This window comes from Rattus rattus, chromosome 1, assembly GCF_011064425.1.
Source record: "Rattus rattus isolate New Zealand chromosome 1, Rrattus_CSIRO_v1, whole genome shotgun sequence".
Lineage (NCBI taxonomy): Eukaryota > Metazoa > Chordata > Mammalia > Rodentia > Muridae > Rattus > Rattus rattus.
This window is the reverse complement of record NC_046154.1, coordinates 19,616,608-19,630,830: the sequence shown is the minus strand read 5'-3', so window position 1 is coordinate 19,630,830 and position 14,223 is coordinate 19,616,608. Positions and strand designations below refer to the sequence as shown.

The following is a 14,223-nucleotide window of genomic DNA, read 5'->3' as shown; positions in this document are numbered from 1 at the left end:
GTAGCGTGGGCTCAGGGAAACAGTTAGTGGTATGGAGATGGAGCCTTGACCTCCGCTGGGGTGTTATAAGGGTCAGAGGCAGGGAGGAGCGGTGCATAGTGTGGAGCTAGTTGATGAGGCTAGCCTAGGGCTAACCTTAGGTTACCGAGACAGAGTAAGGGACTTTGAGGAGCTTGGGTGTGGGTGGGAGTTCAAAAATGAGAGAAGGGATCTTGGGCAGTAGATGTGGCACTAGGCTTCTGGAGGGCGGGCCTCAGGGTGTGGGCGGGGCTTTGGAAAGGCCCAAGTCTGGCCTCGGGCAGTGGGAAGGTCACTGTGCTGCTAAGGGGAATACCGCTATCCCCAATCCTGGTCGCTCACCCAGCTCAATCTCATCCTCGCACTGGGCCAGATGCTCAATTCCCGGATGATGGCTCGGGCCGCCAGGTGGTGGAAAGTCTCGCCCCACATGTCATCGTTCTGTGTGTCCTCCTTCCGCAGGGGCTGGAGGTTCTAGCTCAAGCTCACTTCCCACTGCATTTGCTGGTTGTCACACACTCCTTTGACCAAAACTTTGCCCAGCACAGGGCTTGGCGTGGCGGTCCTGGAGGGAGCTTGCTCCTCTAATTCAGCCGTGGGCTCCAAGTCTGAGGATGTCTCTGGTTCCAAGGTCGAGGGAAAAGGGGTGGCTCTGTGGCTGGAGGGACAAGAGGGCTGAAACTGAGGCTGCACAGGCAGCCATTCACAGAGAATATCATCCCTCCCAGGGGCAGTCACTTCTAGAAAATAGGAAGGCTTAAAGGACAGCTCCTTCCTAAAGCGCTAATGCCACACAGGGGGGCTTGCGCTTGTTCCAGAGAGGACAGATCCACCTTTCTGGAAGCCTGTCCCTGAGGGGCTGGACAGGTGCGGTGGACCCAGAAAGGTTCTCAGAGCAAGACAGGCACTAGTACTCTGTCCCTGTCATCTGAAATTGGGTCACAGCCCTCCTGTTCCCTCAGACCCTGGACCTTGGACCCTTACCTAGGTCCTCAGAGCTTGGGCTGTTAAGGACAGACTTCCGGCTGGAGCCAAGACCCAGCTCTCTCACGGGGCTCCAGGCCTGGGGCTCCGGGCCGGAGAACTGCATGGGCTGGCAGCCTTGAGGAAGAAGGGAAGGCCTGCAGGGCTCCAGGGCCATGAAGTCTGGGGCCCTGGCTTGGGTGATGGGCTCTGTTGAGTAGCGGGTAAGGGGGAAAGGAAAGGGAGGAGGAAGGGGAGGGGGAAGAGAGGATATAAGAGGCGGAGGGGGGCGGGGTGTGTGTGTGTGTGTGTGTGTGTGTGTGTGTGTGTGTGTGTGTGTGGAGGAGGAGGATGGGGGGAAGGGGAACAGGGAGAGGGAGGGGATAAATAAGATGGGAGGAAGAGGAAGAGGAGGGGAGGGAGGAGGGAGAGGGAAGGAGGAGGAAGAAGAAAATTAGGAGGATGGAAAGAAGAAGAGGGGGAAAATAAAGGAGGTGAAGTTCCTGTGGCAAGAGCCTCCTTCTGTTTCCCCCAACATCTCCCTCTCCTCCCTCCTCCAGCCCCCAGCGATCTCTCTCTTTCTCCACAGGTCAGGCCTCTCAGAGACCCAGGGACCCTGGACCTAGACCCCACCACCCTCGAGAAACAGAAACCAGAAAGATTCCAGGCCATGGTCAACTCCAAAGCACAGAAAACCTCATACCACGGATAATTCCAAACCTACTTTCTTTTCTGGCAGAGCGCTTAAAACCTTTTTTTTTTGTGCATAGTTAAAATTACCAACCTTCCCCTTACATCTTCCCATATGGCGTGCTTAAAAGGTCTTTCCCACCCCAAGAAAATCTTCTAGAAGTTTTGAGTTTTTTGGTTGTTTGTGTGTTTTAAGCCTTTGATTCATCTGGGACTTTTCCTGTGAGGAGATAGGAACTAGCTTTTACTTTGAGTTCCCAGAGTGCTTCAGACCTCGGTGCTGTTTACAGAATGTAAGGGCTCTCTGGATCTTATCGGTTCGACACACGACTCTCACAGAGCCAGCATGTGTGTTTGGTTTTGTTTGTGGACTTTACAGTCTGTTTTGATAATTTCATCTCTCTGTTCTTGGGCTTGTTATAAACAAGCCTCCAAAACTCAAGGGTAGATGGGAAATATCCTTGCAACATGTATGATGGAGTTCTCTCTCTCTCTCTCTCTTTTTTTTTTTTTTTAGAAAAAAGAAAATGCTCTTCGAATTCAGGATCCACTGAATTCTATAAAAACGCAAGCTTGCTTAATGTTTTTAAATTTCTTTACCGTGTGTTTGTGTGTAATGCAGTGCACAGAGGACATGCACTCGAACACATGTGTATGTGCATGCACACAAACATACACACACACACACACACACACACACACACACACACACACACACACACACACATACACACACACACACACACACACACACACACACACACACACACACACACACACACACACACATACACACACACACACACACACACACACACACACACACACACACACACACACACACACACACACACACACACACACACATACACACACACACACACACACACACACACACACACACACACGAAAGGAGTTCTTCCATGCCGTGGGACTCAGGGATTGTCTCAGGTCAGGCTTCTTAGATGTCACACAACTGCAGCCCATTGCTGGGTGACAGACCACGGCTGCCCTGATTTGCATGGCAGAGGCTACAAGACTGGGTGGCACTACCATGCTGACTCACACTAAGATCCCAGCATCGTTTACCAGCCTACTCAGACTGCCTTCCTCCTCACGACACAAACTACATGCCCAGAAGCTACACACGGGGGGAAACATCTTCCAAGCACAGAGAGACATCCCATCCCCCTGCCTCATGTGACCCATCTCCCTAAACTGAAGGGGTACCTACTTACTGCCCGGCCTATTAGCCCTCTTCAGGTGTACTCAATAAACAACTATTCTTATTCTTACCTTAAAAGAGAAAAAAATTCTCTCTCATGTAATTGGAGGGAAAATACAGAATTAGAATAGTGGGGGCCTTCATCCACAAGCAGTTCATATTGAACATATCAATTAGCCAAGTGGAGATGCTCAGAGCCACGGCAGTTAAGACAAGTCACAATTTTTTCCATATTAGAGACAGGTAAGTAGCTAAATGTGTGACGATGCTCAGTGTGTCAGGGTCTCTTTTGCAGCAGTGCACACCGGGACGACGAGCTGTGTATCACTGAAGTCCATGAGCTGAGATGATGATCCTACTCTTACGAATTCGACCCCTCGGGAACCACGGGGTTGCAAGGGTCTGTGCTGTATTGCTAATAAACATGTGCAAGCTGTGTGTGTTTGTTACAATATTGATAATCAGAGTAAAAATCTGGAAACAGTTGAGTGAGGTGGCACATGCCTTTAATCCCAGTATTTAGGATCAAGGGAAGCAGATCTCTGTGAGTTGGAAACCAGCTTGGTCTATTGTATCACGTTCCAGGCCAGCCAGGGGTACACAGAAAGAGCCTGACTTTAGGAGGAAAAAAAGATCTGGAACCTACATCTCCATCAGCAGGGGAGAAGGAGTAGGTTATGGTATATCCATGTAATGGAGGATTATACAGCACTGAAAAGAAGGATTTCTTCGTACCACTGTGGGAAGATATTTGAGAAAAAAATCACCTTAAACTTATGACAGATCACACTGTCAAAGGCAGACAACTGTTCATCAAAAAGAAACCATGATTTCACTGTACATAAAGTTGAACTTAAACAGCATTAAGAGGGTCAGTAAGATGTCCCAGTTGGTAAAGGGGATGGCCACCAACCCTGACCTCCTAAGTTTGGTTCCTTGGACCCACATGGTGGAAAGAGAGAAGTGACTCCCAGGAATTATCCTCAAACTTCCCCATCGGTGCTGAAGCATGCACGCCCACCTGCCCACCCAGTCACATACACGGAGGAAACAAATGAGATGAAAATGTATTTAAAGAAAACATTAAGACGGTATGTTGGAGGACAATTTGCATAAGCAGCTATTAAAATATTCATGTGCTCTGTGTATACGTGTATGCGCATGGTATTTCTAGAAAGACGTACTCGGAATCAAGTGGGTGTCAGTGTAGGGGAGGGAGACTTTACTTGTACTTTATACCCAACTGAACCGCTTGAAGGATTTAGTTCCAGATGCTGAGTATGTGTTACTTTTGTGATGGAAGACCAGTAAGCTAAAATGGGTTTCCTGTTTCTTAGACCACACACATGTCCTGGTACGGAGTGACATAACCACTTACCAGCTGGGATGAAATGTGGGGGGTATCAGTAAACCCTGGAGGCCTTTTTATGCTATTATATATGTATTAGTATGGATTAGGGGTATGCCTCTTCATCAAAGGGGTATCTTCCTGTCTCTAGGGCATGGAAGAAAAGGAGGCTGGCCACTTTTAGGGTGCCTCTGGGGGGGCAGGTGTCCAGCTATAACTCCCTGACCTTTTCACCCATGAGAGACAGGTATTCTCTACCAATATCACTATCACCCACACTGGGTGGGAGGGAAATGGACTCAGTTTCCATGGCAACAGAGGCATCTGCAGGCTAGCCAGTCACCTAACCAGTCTCTGGGGAATCTACACACACACACACACACACACACACACACACACACACACACACACACACACACACACACAGAGAGAGAGAGACACAGACAGAGACAGAGAGAGAGAGAGAGAGACAGAGAGAGAGAGAGAGAGAGAGAATGAATGCTGGGGAAAGACAGCAGTGAAGGAGAAAGCCAGGCAGGAGAGGAGGAAGAGCTAAGGAGTAAGCTTGAAAGAAGAAAGGCAGCTCATGCACTCAGGGGCTGCGGCTGCCATGGAGGAGCATCTGCTACAGCCAGACACTGGGCCAGGACTGCATCCCACACCCACTAATGCCTCCTCCACCTGAAGTCAGCTCCCACTCCACATCTGCTGATGGATAATGTGACTCAGCCATCTACACACAATTCTCCCCATTTTGTAGATGAGGCAGTTGAGGTTCAGAGAGGTTCCAAAATGAACGAGGAAGAGTGGGCTTGACTCCAGGACTAACAAACATGTCTTAAGTACATCGGGGGCCCTGGTGAAGCACAGGGGGGAGCCCCCCAGGGGCCAGATGGTGTGTGGGCTCATTTCTATGTGGAGACTGAGAGGCATGACCAGGTGGTGGGGAGTTGGCAGAGAGCATGGAGAGAGGCTACTTTGGTCCGCATACATAGGACAAATCCGCAAGGTTTCTGTCCTGAAGAAAATGTTTAGATGGTGGTGTGGTTTAGCATAGTGGTCTCAGCTGGGCGGCTTTTATTTCCTGACCCTGGAGACATTCTATCATGCCTAAGACCGACCCCCCCATGGCGGAACCTTGATAGACCCGATGCTGTGGTTATGGAGGGCTGACCGAGCAGGACACTGGTGGCTCCTATTTCCCTGGCTTTGTGTGGCTGTCCAGCCATGGGAAGGGCATCAGTGTGATGGAGAGAAAGCAAGGGCCCGGAGAGCAAGGGCTTCCAGGGTCGAATCCACAGACTGGCTGTGTGGTCCTGGGTAAGTTGACTTACTTCTTTGACCTTAGTTGCCGACTCTGTAGCAAGTGAGGGTGGCTGGTCTCCAAACGCCCTCCTCTCCCAGGCACCATAGAGCCTAATGCCAAGGCTCTATACAGGTACCCTGTCCCAAGAGGGAGGAGCTCAGTGCCCAGTGAGCATCCTAATTAAGAAATCATCATCGTATCATTGGGATCATAGCTGGCAGATGAAGGCCCAGCTAAGGATAGAGTGGTGCCTTACTAAGCCAGCGAGGATGCAGTGTGAGGGACCATCGATAAATATGCTTCAAATGAAAACTAATCCCACCAAGAGGCTTGACATCATCTGGAGCTGTACGCGGCATTCTACCTGGTTCTTGGTGCTCTCCTGTGACAAACACCCACCCGTGTTCTTATGCGTGACCACAGCTAAGCCAAGCTGCTCCCAGCTCCTCCCACCCTACCCTTCTTTGGTACCTGCAGATCAATCTGCCACTGCTGGCTCTCTGAGCTGCTCTGATGGACCAGGTCTTGCACCTTGGCTTTTCGCAGTGGGTATCTCCTGGTAGCTCCAGAGGGGTCGCTGGCTGTGGTGGGCCTAGAGCAAGCCTTGTGACTGGAGATCTGATTAGTGCTGTATGCCCTTCGACGCCGGGAGCCATCCAGACCTGGGCAAGGGTAGTGAGAGGGGAGTTATCAGGGTCGAGGGTAGTGGAGAAAGAAAGGGGCTTAAATGCCCTCTTCTTGCTTTGAGATACCTTACGTTTTCATTTTCTTACAGAAATGGGTGCAGGTGCCTCCCTTAGCATCCAAAGCCTTGCTAGGTCTGGTCATAGTCTCTCTTCTCAGCAACTGTTCTTTCTATCCTCCCCCATCGTGTGTGTGTGTGTGTGTGTGTGTGTGTGTGTGTGTGTGTGTGTGTGTGTGTAGATAGGACTCAAAGTTGACATCAGGGATCGTCCTTAATTGTCTTCCACTCAGCTAATTTTAAATGGACTCTGGGGATTTGAACCCTGGTCCTCTTGCTTGTGTGGTGAGCAACTGATTCACCGAGCTGTTTCCCCAGCCCCAGTGTTTTTGTTTGCTTGTTTACAATTTCATGTTGAATGTATTCAACACCACGGAGTGCTTCATGGTTTCCCCTGTCATCTCTGCAGGGGACACGCTAATCTCTTCTGAGTCATTCCAACTGTGGCATATGCACTGCTGAACGGAGGTGGGACCTCTCACCGATGGGAGCTCACCCATAAGCTAGATCAGCTTGACGGGAATGCCCCTGGCATCCCCCTGCCTCTGCCTCTCAGCACTGGTGGGGCTAGGGATCCAAACTCAGATTCTTGTGCTTTCTCGACAAGCACTTTGCCCACTGACCCGTCTTCCCAGCTGGAGACAGGTGCTTTCTATGTGTCACGCCCTCATGACTGACTGAGTGCTCCTGCTACCAGGAACCTCCTCTCCCTTCCCACAACCTCCAGCCCGGTCCCCAGTCGTCTTTGAGTCTTGAGCAGCTGTGCTTTTATCCCCTGGGGGTCCCTGCTGTGGTCTCTGCTGCTCTGCTTTAAAGTCAGCTGTGCCTCTGTGACCAAAGCAGGCTGTTGGAGGGCAGGAGCTGTCCTAATCCCTCCCCACACACTGCTCCTCATCAAATAGGCAGTATGCGTTCTTTGAGAATGGCATTAAACTCCCCAAAGGCAGCTAGGTCTAGGCTGACCAACTCTTTAGCATCCAGGACCCTAGCCAGTTGCAGGGAGTCCAGTCTCCATTTCCTTGTCTGTACAGTGGGCATCATCATATCCCCACCCATAGCTGCTAATTGGTCCCAGAGCTTGTTTTCATCAAGTGCTTCGTGCACAGTAAATGCTCAGTAAGAAGCAGCCTCCGTGGAAAAGGGAACAGACCAGGAAGCAAAGGACCAACCATGATGGGAGAGGGAGTCTCCATTGCATGGGTGGGCGTCTTTGGTCTGCCCCTGGTTGAAGTTCTTGGCACAGTTTCCGCTGCCTGGCCTGAGTCCCTCGTCCTGAGAGTGGTAGAAGACAGAGCTACTAGACTCCTGAGCATGCAGCATGCCATACTTCCGTCTTTTGTCCTGGCGAAAGGGTGAGAGAGGAGTTAGACTCAGCAAGGGCTTCCACGGACGGCAAAGGGTGAGCAGTGGGGCTGGGGTAGGAGGCCACCTTGAGGATTTAGCGGAGTAAAGAAGGAGTGCTTGCTTGTTTGTTTAGAGAATTGAGGCTGACTTCTGATCAAGAGATGGTGAATGTGGAGATGGGTATTGTGGCTCACATCTGTGATCCCAGAACTATGCAACTGTGGTACAGGGGTAGCCTGAGCTACACGGCAATTTCCAGGACAGCCTGGGCTACAAAATACAATTCTGTGTCAACAATGCAACACGAAAGCAAAATTGTGTGTGTGTGTGTGTGTGTGTGTGTGTGTGAGAGAGAGAGAGAGAGAGAGAGAGAGAGAGAGAGAGGAAATCCTTCTTATATATTAGAGTGATATTTAAAAGCACTAACTTCATTAACTGCAAAGTTTTAGAAATGTAATTCTAAATGACATTCTTGTCTCCTAATAAACTATTTGTCCTTTGATTCTATTCTTCATGACATAAACACACACACACACACACACACACACACACACACACACATGCACACAGCACACTTTTGGAGGGCATGATTTATTTTCTAAAAAAATCAGACCATACTCATTTGTTAGTATCTTGAATTTTGCACTTAAAACATCCTGCCTGCTAACCTCTTCAACATCTGGCTTTCTAATATTCCCCTTTTGTGTCACGGCATCTTGTCTTTATCACCATAAAATCTGTGGTCATAAATCCATTCCATCGTTATAACACCTCTGGGGCAGCATCCCAGCAGGGACACTTCTGGGTTCAAAGATCCAAGTATTTCTAATTTCACAAAATATCTCTAGATTGCCTCCCAGGCAGGTAATGGCAAGTCATTCTTACACTAATGGCATAGGAAGATACTGCTTATCCAACACCTGCCAGTAGCAGGAGAAAAAGATGGCCAGTCTCATGTGTGAAGAAAATAGAACTTTGAAAATGGTACGTGCATGTGAACACATGCTTGTGCATGTTTGTGCATGAGAAAGTACATGTGTGTGGAAACCAGGGGGCAACCTTGGGGTCACCCTCAGCAATATTCAACACTTGTCTATCTCTTTGAGAAAGGGTCTCTCAGTGTCCCAGAGTCTGCCATTAGGATCAAGTGTCTGACCAGCAAGTCCAGGGCCTGATCCTCCTACCTTCACCTTCTCCAGTGCTGGTGGGTGTCACGGTGCTTCCCGAATATGTGGGTTCTGGGGTGGATTGGTTCCTCATCTTGGGAGGCTGGCACTTTTTCTTGCCTGAACTATCTCACCAGCCCACGATAATGAACTGATGACGCACTTGGGTCCTTTCTATGGGAATGCATGCCTTTCGGGTCTCCAAGTACATTTAAAAATTAAATAAAACACGATCATTAAAAAAAGTGGCCAGAATTTTCTTTTAGATTTTTTTTTCTGCATAGTTGAATAGCCCACCTTTCACAACACATTTGAACTGTTAAATATTCTGGACACTTCGTATAACGTTCCAATTATTCTTAGAAACCCATTCAATACTTGGCCTGTGTTCCGGTACAGAAACGTTCCAATATGATGAAGGGAAGCTATCCAGTCTAGTCAAGAAAACCCCAGGCAGCTGGCTACACTCCTTTTGCTCCTTTTGCCTTAACTAGGAGTTCAGTCCTGGCTGTTTCCCTTCATGGCTTTCCTCTTTCAATTTATTTTATTTTTTTAAATGCTTGTCTGCCGTTACAAGCATTTATGTATGTTCCTGTGAGTGTGGGTGCACTTGAGGGTGTCATGCACGCACATGCATGAGAAGGCCCAGAGGACAGGGCGTGCCATTGTACCTGGCATTTCTACACAGGGATGGAACTCAAGTGATCCTGCTAGCACGGTAAATACTCTATGGTCTGGGCCACGCCCTCTCGCTCCTGGGCCACGCCCTCTGCTCCTGGGCCACGCCCTCTGCTCCTGGGCCACACCCCCAGCTCCTGGGCCACACCCCCAGCTCCTGTCTTTTGATGTACTAACTTAGTCACTTTAGTCGTCAAGTTTGCAACTCCTTAAAAACCGACCATGATGTGTGAGCACTTCTTAAAGAGCGATTGAAAGGAACGCGCTGAGGACGGAGGTGGCGCGAGGAGACAGCTCCCCAGACAATCTCCCAAGTATCCAGAGATACTCACAGATCTGGAATTGGAGATGTACAAGGAGGCATCGCACACAATGCCATATCCCACCAGCCGTTCCCCAGGGAAAAGGGAGCTGGTGCTGACAGGAGAGATCAGGGCCTCCGTGGTCTCAGGAAAAACCCACTCCACAGTCACGTCGCTCAGCACTGGGGCCATGGCCTTCTTCAAGGATTTGACCATCTGTTGGAGAGGGTCAGACGGAACACTGAGTAGACGGGTGTGTGAGGAAGATGTGGACAGATGGTGAGAGGGTAAGCTTGAGAGGAGGAAGGCACAGCAGGCTTGGGTAGCTGACCCAGCAGTAGACAACCCTCCTTAGACTCTTGGGATGGAAATTTGCTCTTATTGTCTCTGAGCTTTTATAATGGAGAAAAGCATTTTATAAAGGCTCAATGGCCCATTGCAGAGCTCAGATCTGGGCTGACATCTCAACTTCGCCCTCTGACCTATCTGAGCTGCTACTGCTGCAGTACTGGGAGACACTGGAGGCCTTTCTGTGTACCTTTGGCTGCAGCCGCTCCCCCTCCATCAGGAACTCTGCACTGCCCTTGGATACAGATGCCAGCCCTTTTACCAGTCTGTAGCAGACCGTGGGTCCAATTCCAAAGCTATAGCACCTGAGGGACAGAGACAGAGCATGGTTCAGCAGAGGCAGCTTGGAGATGGCCATGTTTATAGGCAAAAGGCTAGGGAGGAGGAGCTATCATGGACACGCACGCACGCACGCACACACACTACAATCAACTCCCAGTCAGCACTAGCAGCAGGCTTTTCTAAAGCTGCACTTGGACATGCATGCAGAGCTATAGACAACTCCTCATCTTATGAGAGGCAAAAAAAAAGAGACAAACTTGGAAAGCATCCCGGAAACACGGCATTCTGGGAATTGTAGGCGCTATCCTCTCCCTCTGGCACAGCGCACAGTTTGTTTGGATTTCCCTAACCTCAGCCTAGGCGAATTGGACCCTAGGTAGACCTTCAGGCTGGGCTGACCTGATAGAAGAGGCATGATTCCGCACCAGCTCCAGAACCTTCCCGGTGTTGTTCACAGATCCATCCGTGATCAAGAAGAGGAGCCGTGGGTGACCCTGGCGCAGTGGCTGCCGGAGGACCCACTTCAGAGGGGAGAATATGTTGGTGCCTCCCATGTCAGCCCGCATTCTCTGGATGCATTCACATGCCAGGGCCAAGTTCTCCTGCAGGAAAGGACCACAGTAGGGTAGACAGGTCCCAGGCGGCATGGAGACTTTAAGTGCCCCCTCCCCCACCCCAAGATGAACTCGTTCTCAGGGCTCGTATTTCAGCCACACCCCTGTCCACCCAAGGGGAGAATAGTCAGCCACTTGATGCAATTTATCCCCCATCAGTGTCCCCCTTTGCAGAATAATAATATGGCCCTTTCTAGATTCTTCTTCAGAAATAAAAGCACCCCCGATAAAGGTAGGATTTTTGAGCTCTTAACTCCTCAGCACAAATAATGCTTCTTGCTTAGTAAGGGAAGCTGGTGACAGAGAGGGAAAAACATGGTTCTGGGCATCTCAGACATGAACACTGATTCTGACTCTGGCACCAACTCCCGAGGCACCTTGAGAAGCTTGTGTTTTAGACCCCCTCCCTCCTAGAATGACCTTGTGGTGCCTGGCTCCCCAAGTATTAATGGCACCAGGTAGATGGTATTGCAATAGGAGTTGATTCTCTCTGGACATAATCTCCTGAGCCCGGCTCAGGAAGACTCTCTTTCTATACCCAAGCATGGGGATGGGGGGCTTGGAAAGAGTGGTCAGCACTGAGGGTGGGAGCGTGGCTTAGTTGGGAAAGTACTCTCCTAGCATACCGGAAAGCCCTAGCTTCCATTCCCACATAAACCAAGTGTGGTGGAGTACGTCTGTAATCCTCTCTGGAAGCAGAGGCTAAAGGATTAGTACTTCAAGCTCATCCTTAGCCATATAGAGAGTTTGAGTCAGCCTGGGCAATGCAAGACCATCTCTTTAAAAAAACAAATAGCAATGGTCAATGTTGTCAATATCCGGTCTTATGATGAATATGTCGCTTTGAATGCATGCCCAGGAGACAGGCAAAGATGCATGGGAAATCTATAAGCAAAAATGACTAACTCGAAAAACATGAGGACCGTGGAAAGACCACTCTCCAGGCTTCGTAAATAGATCCCAGCCTGTCTGTGTTGTGGGCCAGGCAGTCATTAAAATGAGGTCCCAGATGGACATTCTCCGGCATGAAGACACGTTCATGATAGACTAGCAAAGTAGGTTGTGTCACCCTACCTACTTGACCTGAAGTGTGTATAGGTACACAGAAGGTGATCAGAAAAAAAAAAAAAGATTTCACTTTTTCCCCTTTTGATTATCTAGATCTAAAAATTAACAGTCAACGGTCAACAATCTTATTCTTACTTGTTTGAGATAGGGCATTGTGTAGCCTGGGCTGGCTTTGAACTCACTATGTAGCTGAGGCTGACCTTGAACTCCTGACCTCCTGCTTGCACTTTCCCAAGGCTGGGATTGCAGACATGTGCCACCACCCCTGGATCAACGTGTATTTCTTTTATTTTAAAAATCCATTCAATTGCTTTTAGTAGTAAGGAGCCAATAATGTTCCTCCTTCCCCCCCCCTTCTCTTTTGCCCTCTCTTCTGTTTCTCCTTTCCCCTCTTCTCAGCTCAGGGTAGAATGGCCCAGGTTTGCTGCTTTTGTTCTCAATGGCAGCCAAGCTTAGCTTTGTAAGTAGCCCCGCAGCCATCCAGAGCCACCGGACCATTCTCCTGTCTGTCACCATCCACTTCTGTAACTCAGCCTTGCATGAACCCATGGTCTTCAACAGATAGAGGCTGCTGTGGGTGGCAGGTCGTGGGCATGACAGATGTGTCCTCTGTCCCTGCTCTCCATCCCCCATGTCCCCACAGACTCTATTGTAAGGGGCAGAGGATTTCTGAAGGCCCCAGGAAGCATGGCTTTTCTTTAGTTTGCTGCTTCAGCTGTGATTATGACTCTCCGTGGGTAGGCAGTGTCTGAGAATCCCCAGGATGGCCTCAGATGCTATGCCCCCCTTCCTCTGTCCGACACTGCCCATCGCACACCCAGGCCCAGACTTTCCCTCTCCTTACCTCATTGTAGATCTGACTGGAAGCAAAGACTGTCTTAAATGTGGATCCGAAACCAATGACATTGAAGAGGCATGCTGGCATGAGGCTCTTAAGGGCCACCAACATGGCCTCCTGCAAGACAAGAGAGGGATTCTCAAGACTCAGACACTGTCACTGCACACCAGTGCCAGCATGGAGCCACCTGTCACCCTATTTGTACCTAGCACTCCTCCTCCATGTATCATAAAGTCTGCCGCTCCTGACCAGAGGCTGACCCGTCAAAGTGATCAGCATACTTCTCTTCATTCAGCTAATCTGCAATGGCCCCAGAGTTCCATCACCTCTTGCCAACTTTCAGAGGTGAGGAGAGCAGGGTCTGCCCATTCCCCCTCTGCCAAAGCAAACTTGACAGTGAGGGTAGGTCACATGGTTAATCCAGTGGTATCTGGCTCTCATCCAAGGCCCCTGTCTTAGCATCATCCTGTCTTTAACCAGTGATGGATCTCATGGAGGTGTCTTTGTCTTGTATTTATGAGAGGCAAGTGATGTACTTCAAGTATGTTACCTTCCTAACCAACCCTAAGCAAGCGGGTCCATTGGTATGCCCATTCTGCAGATGCGAAAATAGACACACTGAGTGGGCAAATGATTGGTGGGAGCGCATCCAGTTAGTAAACTCTGCAGCCAGGGTTCAATCACGCCTCTTGGCCTCCTGAGTCTGGGAGGTCTCTATCGTCTGCAGCTACGCACTACCAGGAGACCTTGATACAAGTGCTAAAAACGTAGTTGTGGGGCTGGAGAGGTGTAAGGGTGCTTTCTCTGCAAACGAGAGGGCCAGAGTTCAAGTCCAACTAATTCGAACAGTAAGCAGAGAGTGACTGTGGGTATCCGTCACCCCAGCGTTGGTGGGTGGAGAGAGGGGGGTCGTGAGAACTGGTTGTCTAGAGAGCCTAGCTGAAAAGGTGAGAGAACTTCCAGTTCAGGGCGAGACGCTGTATTAAAGGCATAAGTGGAGAACAATAGAGAAAGGCACCCAGTCTCTACATGCATGAGTATAGGTGCATGAACTTGCATTTTTACATACATGCAACACACATACATTTACACAGAAGGGAGAGAGAGGGGGGGAGGAAGGAAGAAAAAGGAAGAGAAAAGGGGGAAATCAATGAGCTTCTGCATGGAGGTTGCATGGCCTGAATCTCAGCACTCGGGAATTGAAGGCAGGGGAATTACGAGTTCATGCTCAGGCCAGCCTGGGCTACACTTCTCAACTCTATACCAAAACACAGAAAGGCAGCGAGCAGGC

The 14,223-nt window shown here is 49.6% G+C and overlaps 1 protein-coding gene across 1 annotated transcript in view; it reads right to left on the bottom strand.

Annotated features, from left to right (window-relative positions):
* The window catches only part of Vwa5b1 (von Willebrand factor A domain containing 5B1), a 42,170-nt gene that overhangs the window by 11,935 nt on the left and 16,012 nt on the right, over positions 1-14,223 (bottom strand). Inside the window, 10 exon segments of the mRNA XM_032895554.1 lie at positions 361-399; positions 402-676; positions 990-1,141; positions 1,143-1,204; positions 6,021-6,212; positions 7,462-7,633; positions 9,813-9,998; positions 10,321-10,435; positions 10,812-11,014; positions 12,939-13,049. Coding sequence (XP_032751445.1) covers positions 361-399; positions 402-676; positions 990-1,141; positions 1,143-1,204; positions 6,021-6,212; positions 7,462-7,633; positions 9,813-9,998; positions 10,321-10,435; positions 10,812-11,014; positions 12,939-13,049 — 1,507 coding nt within the window.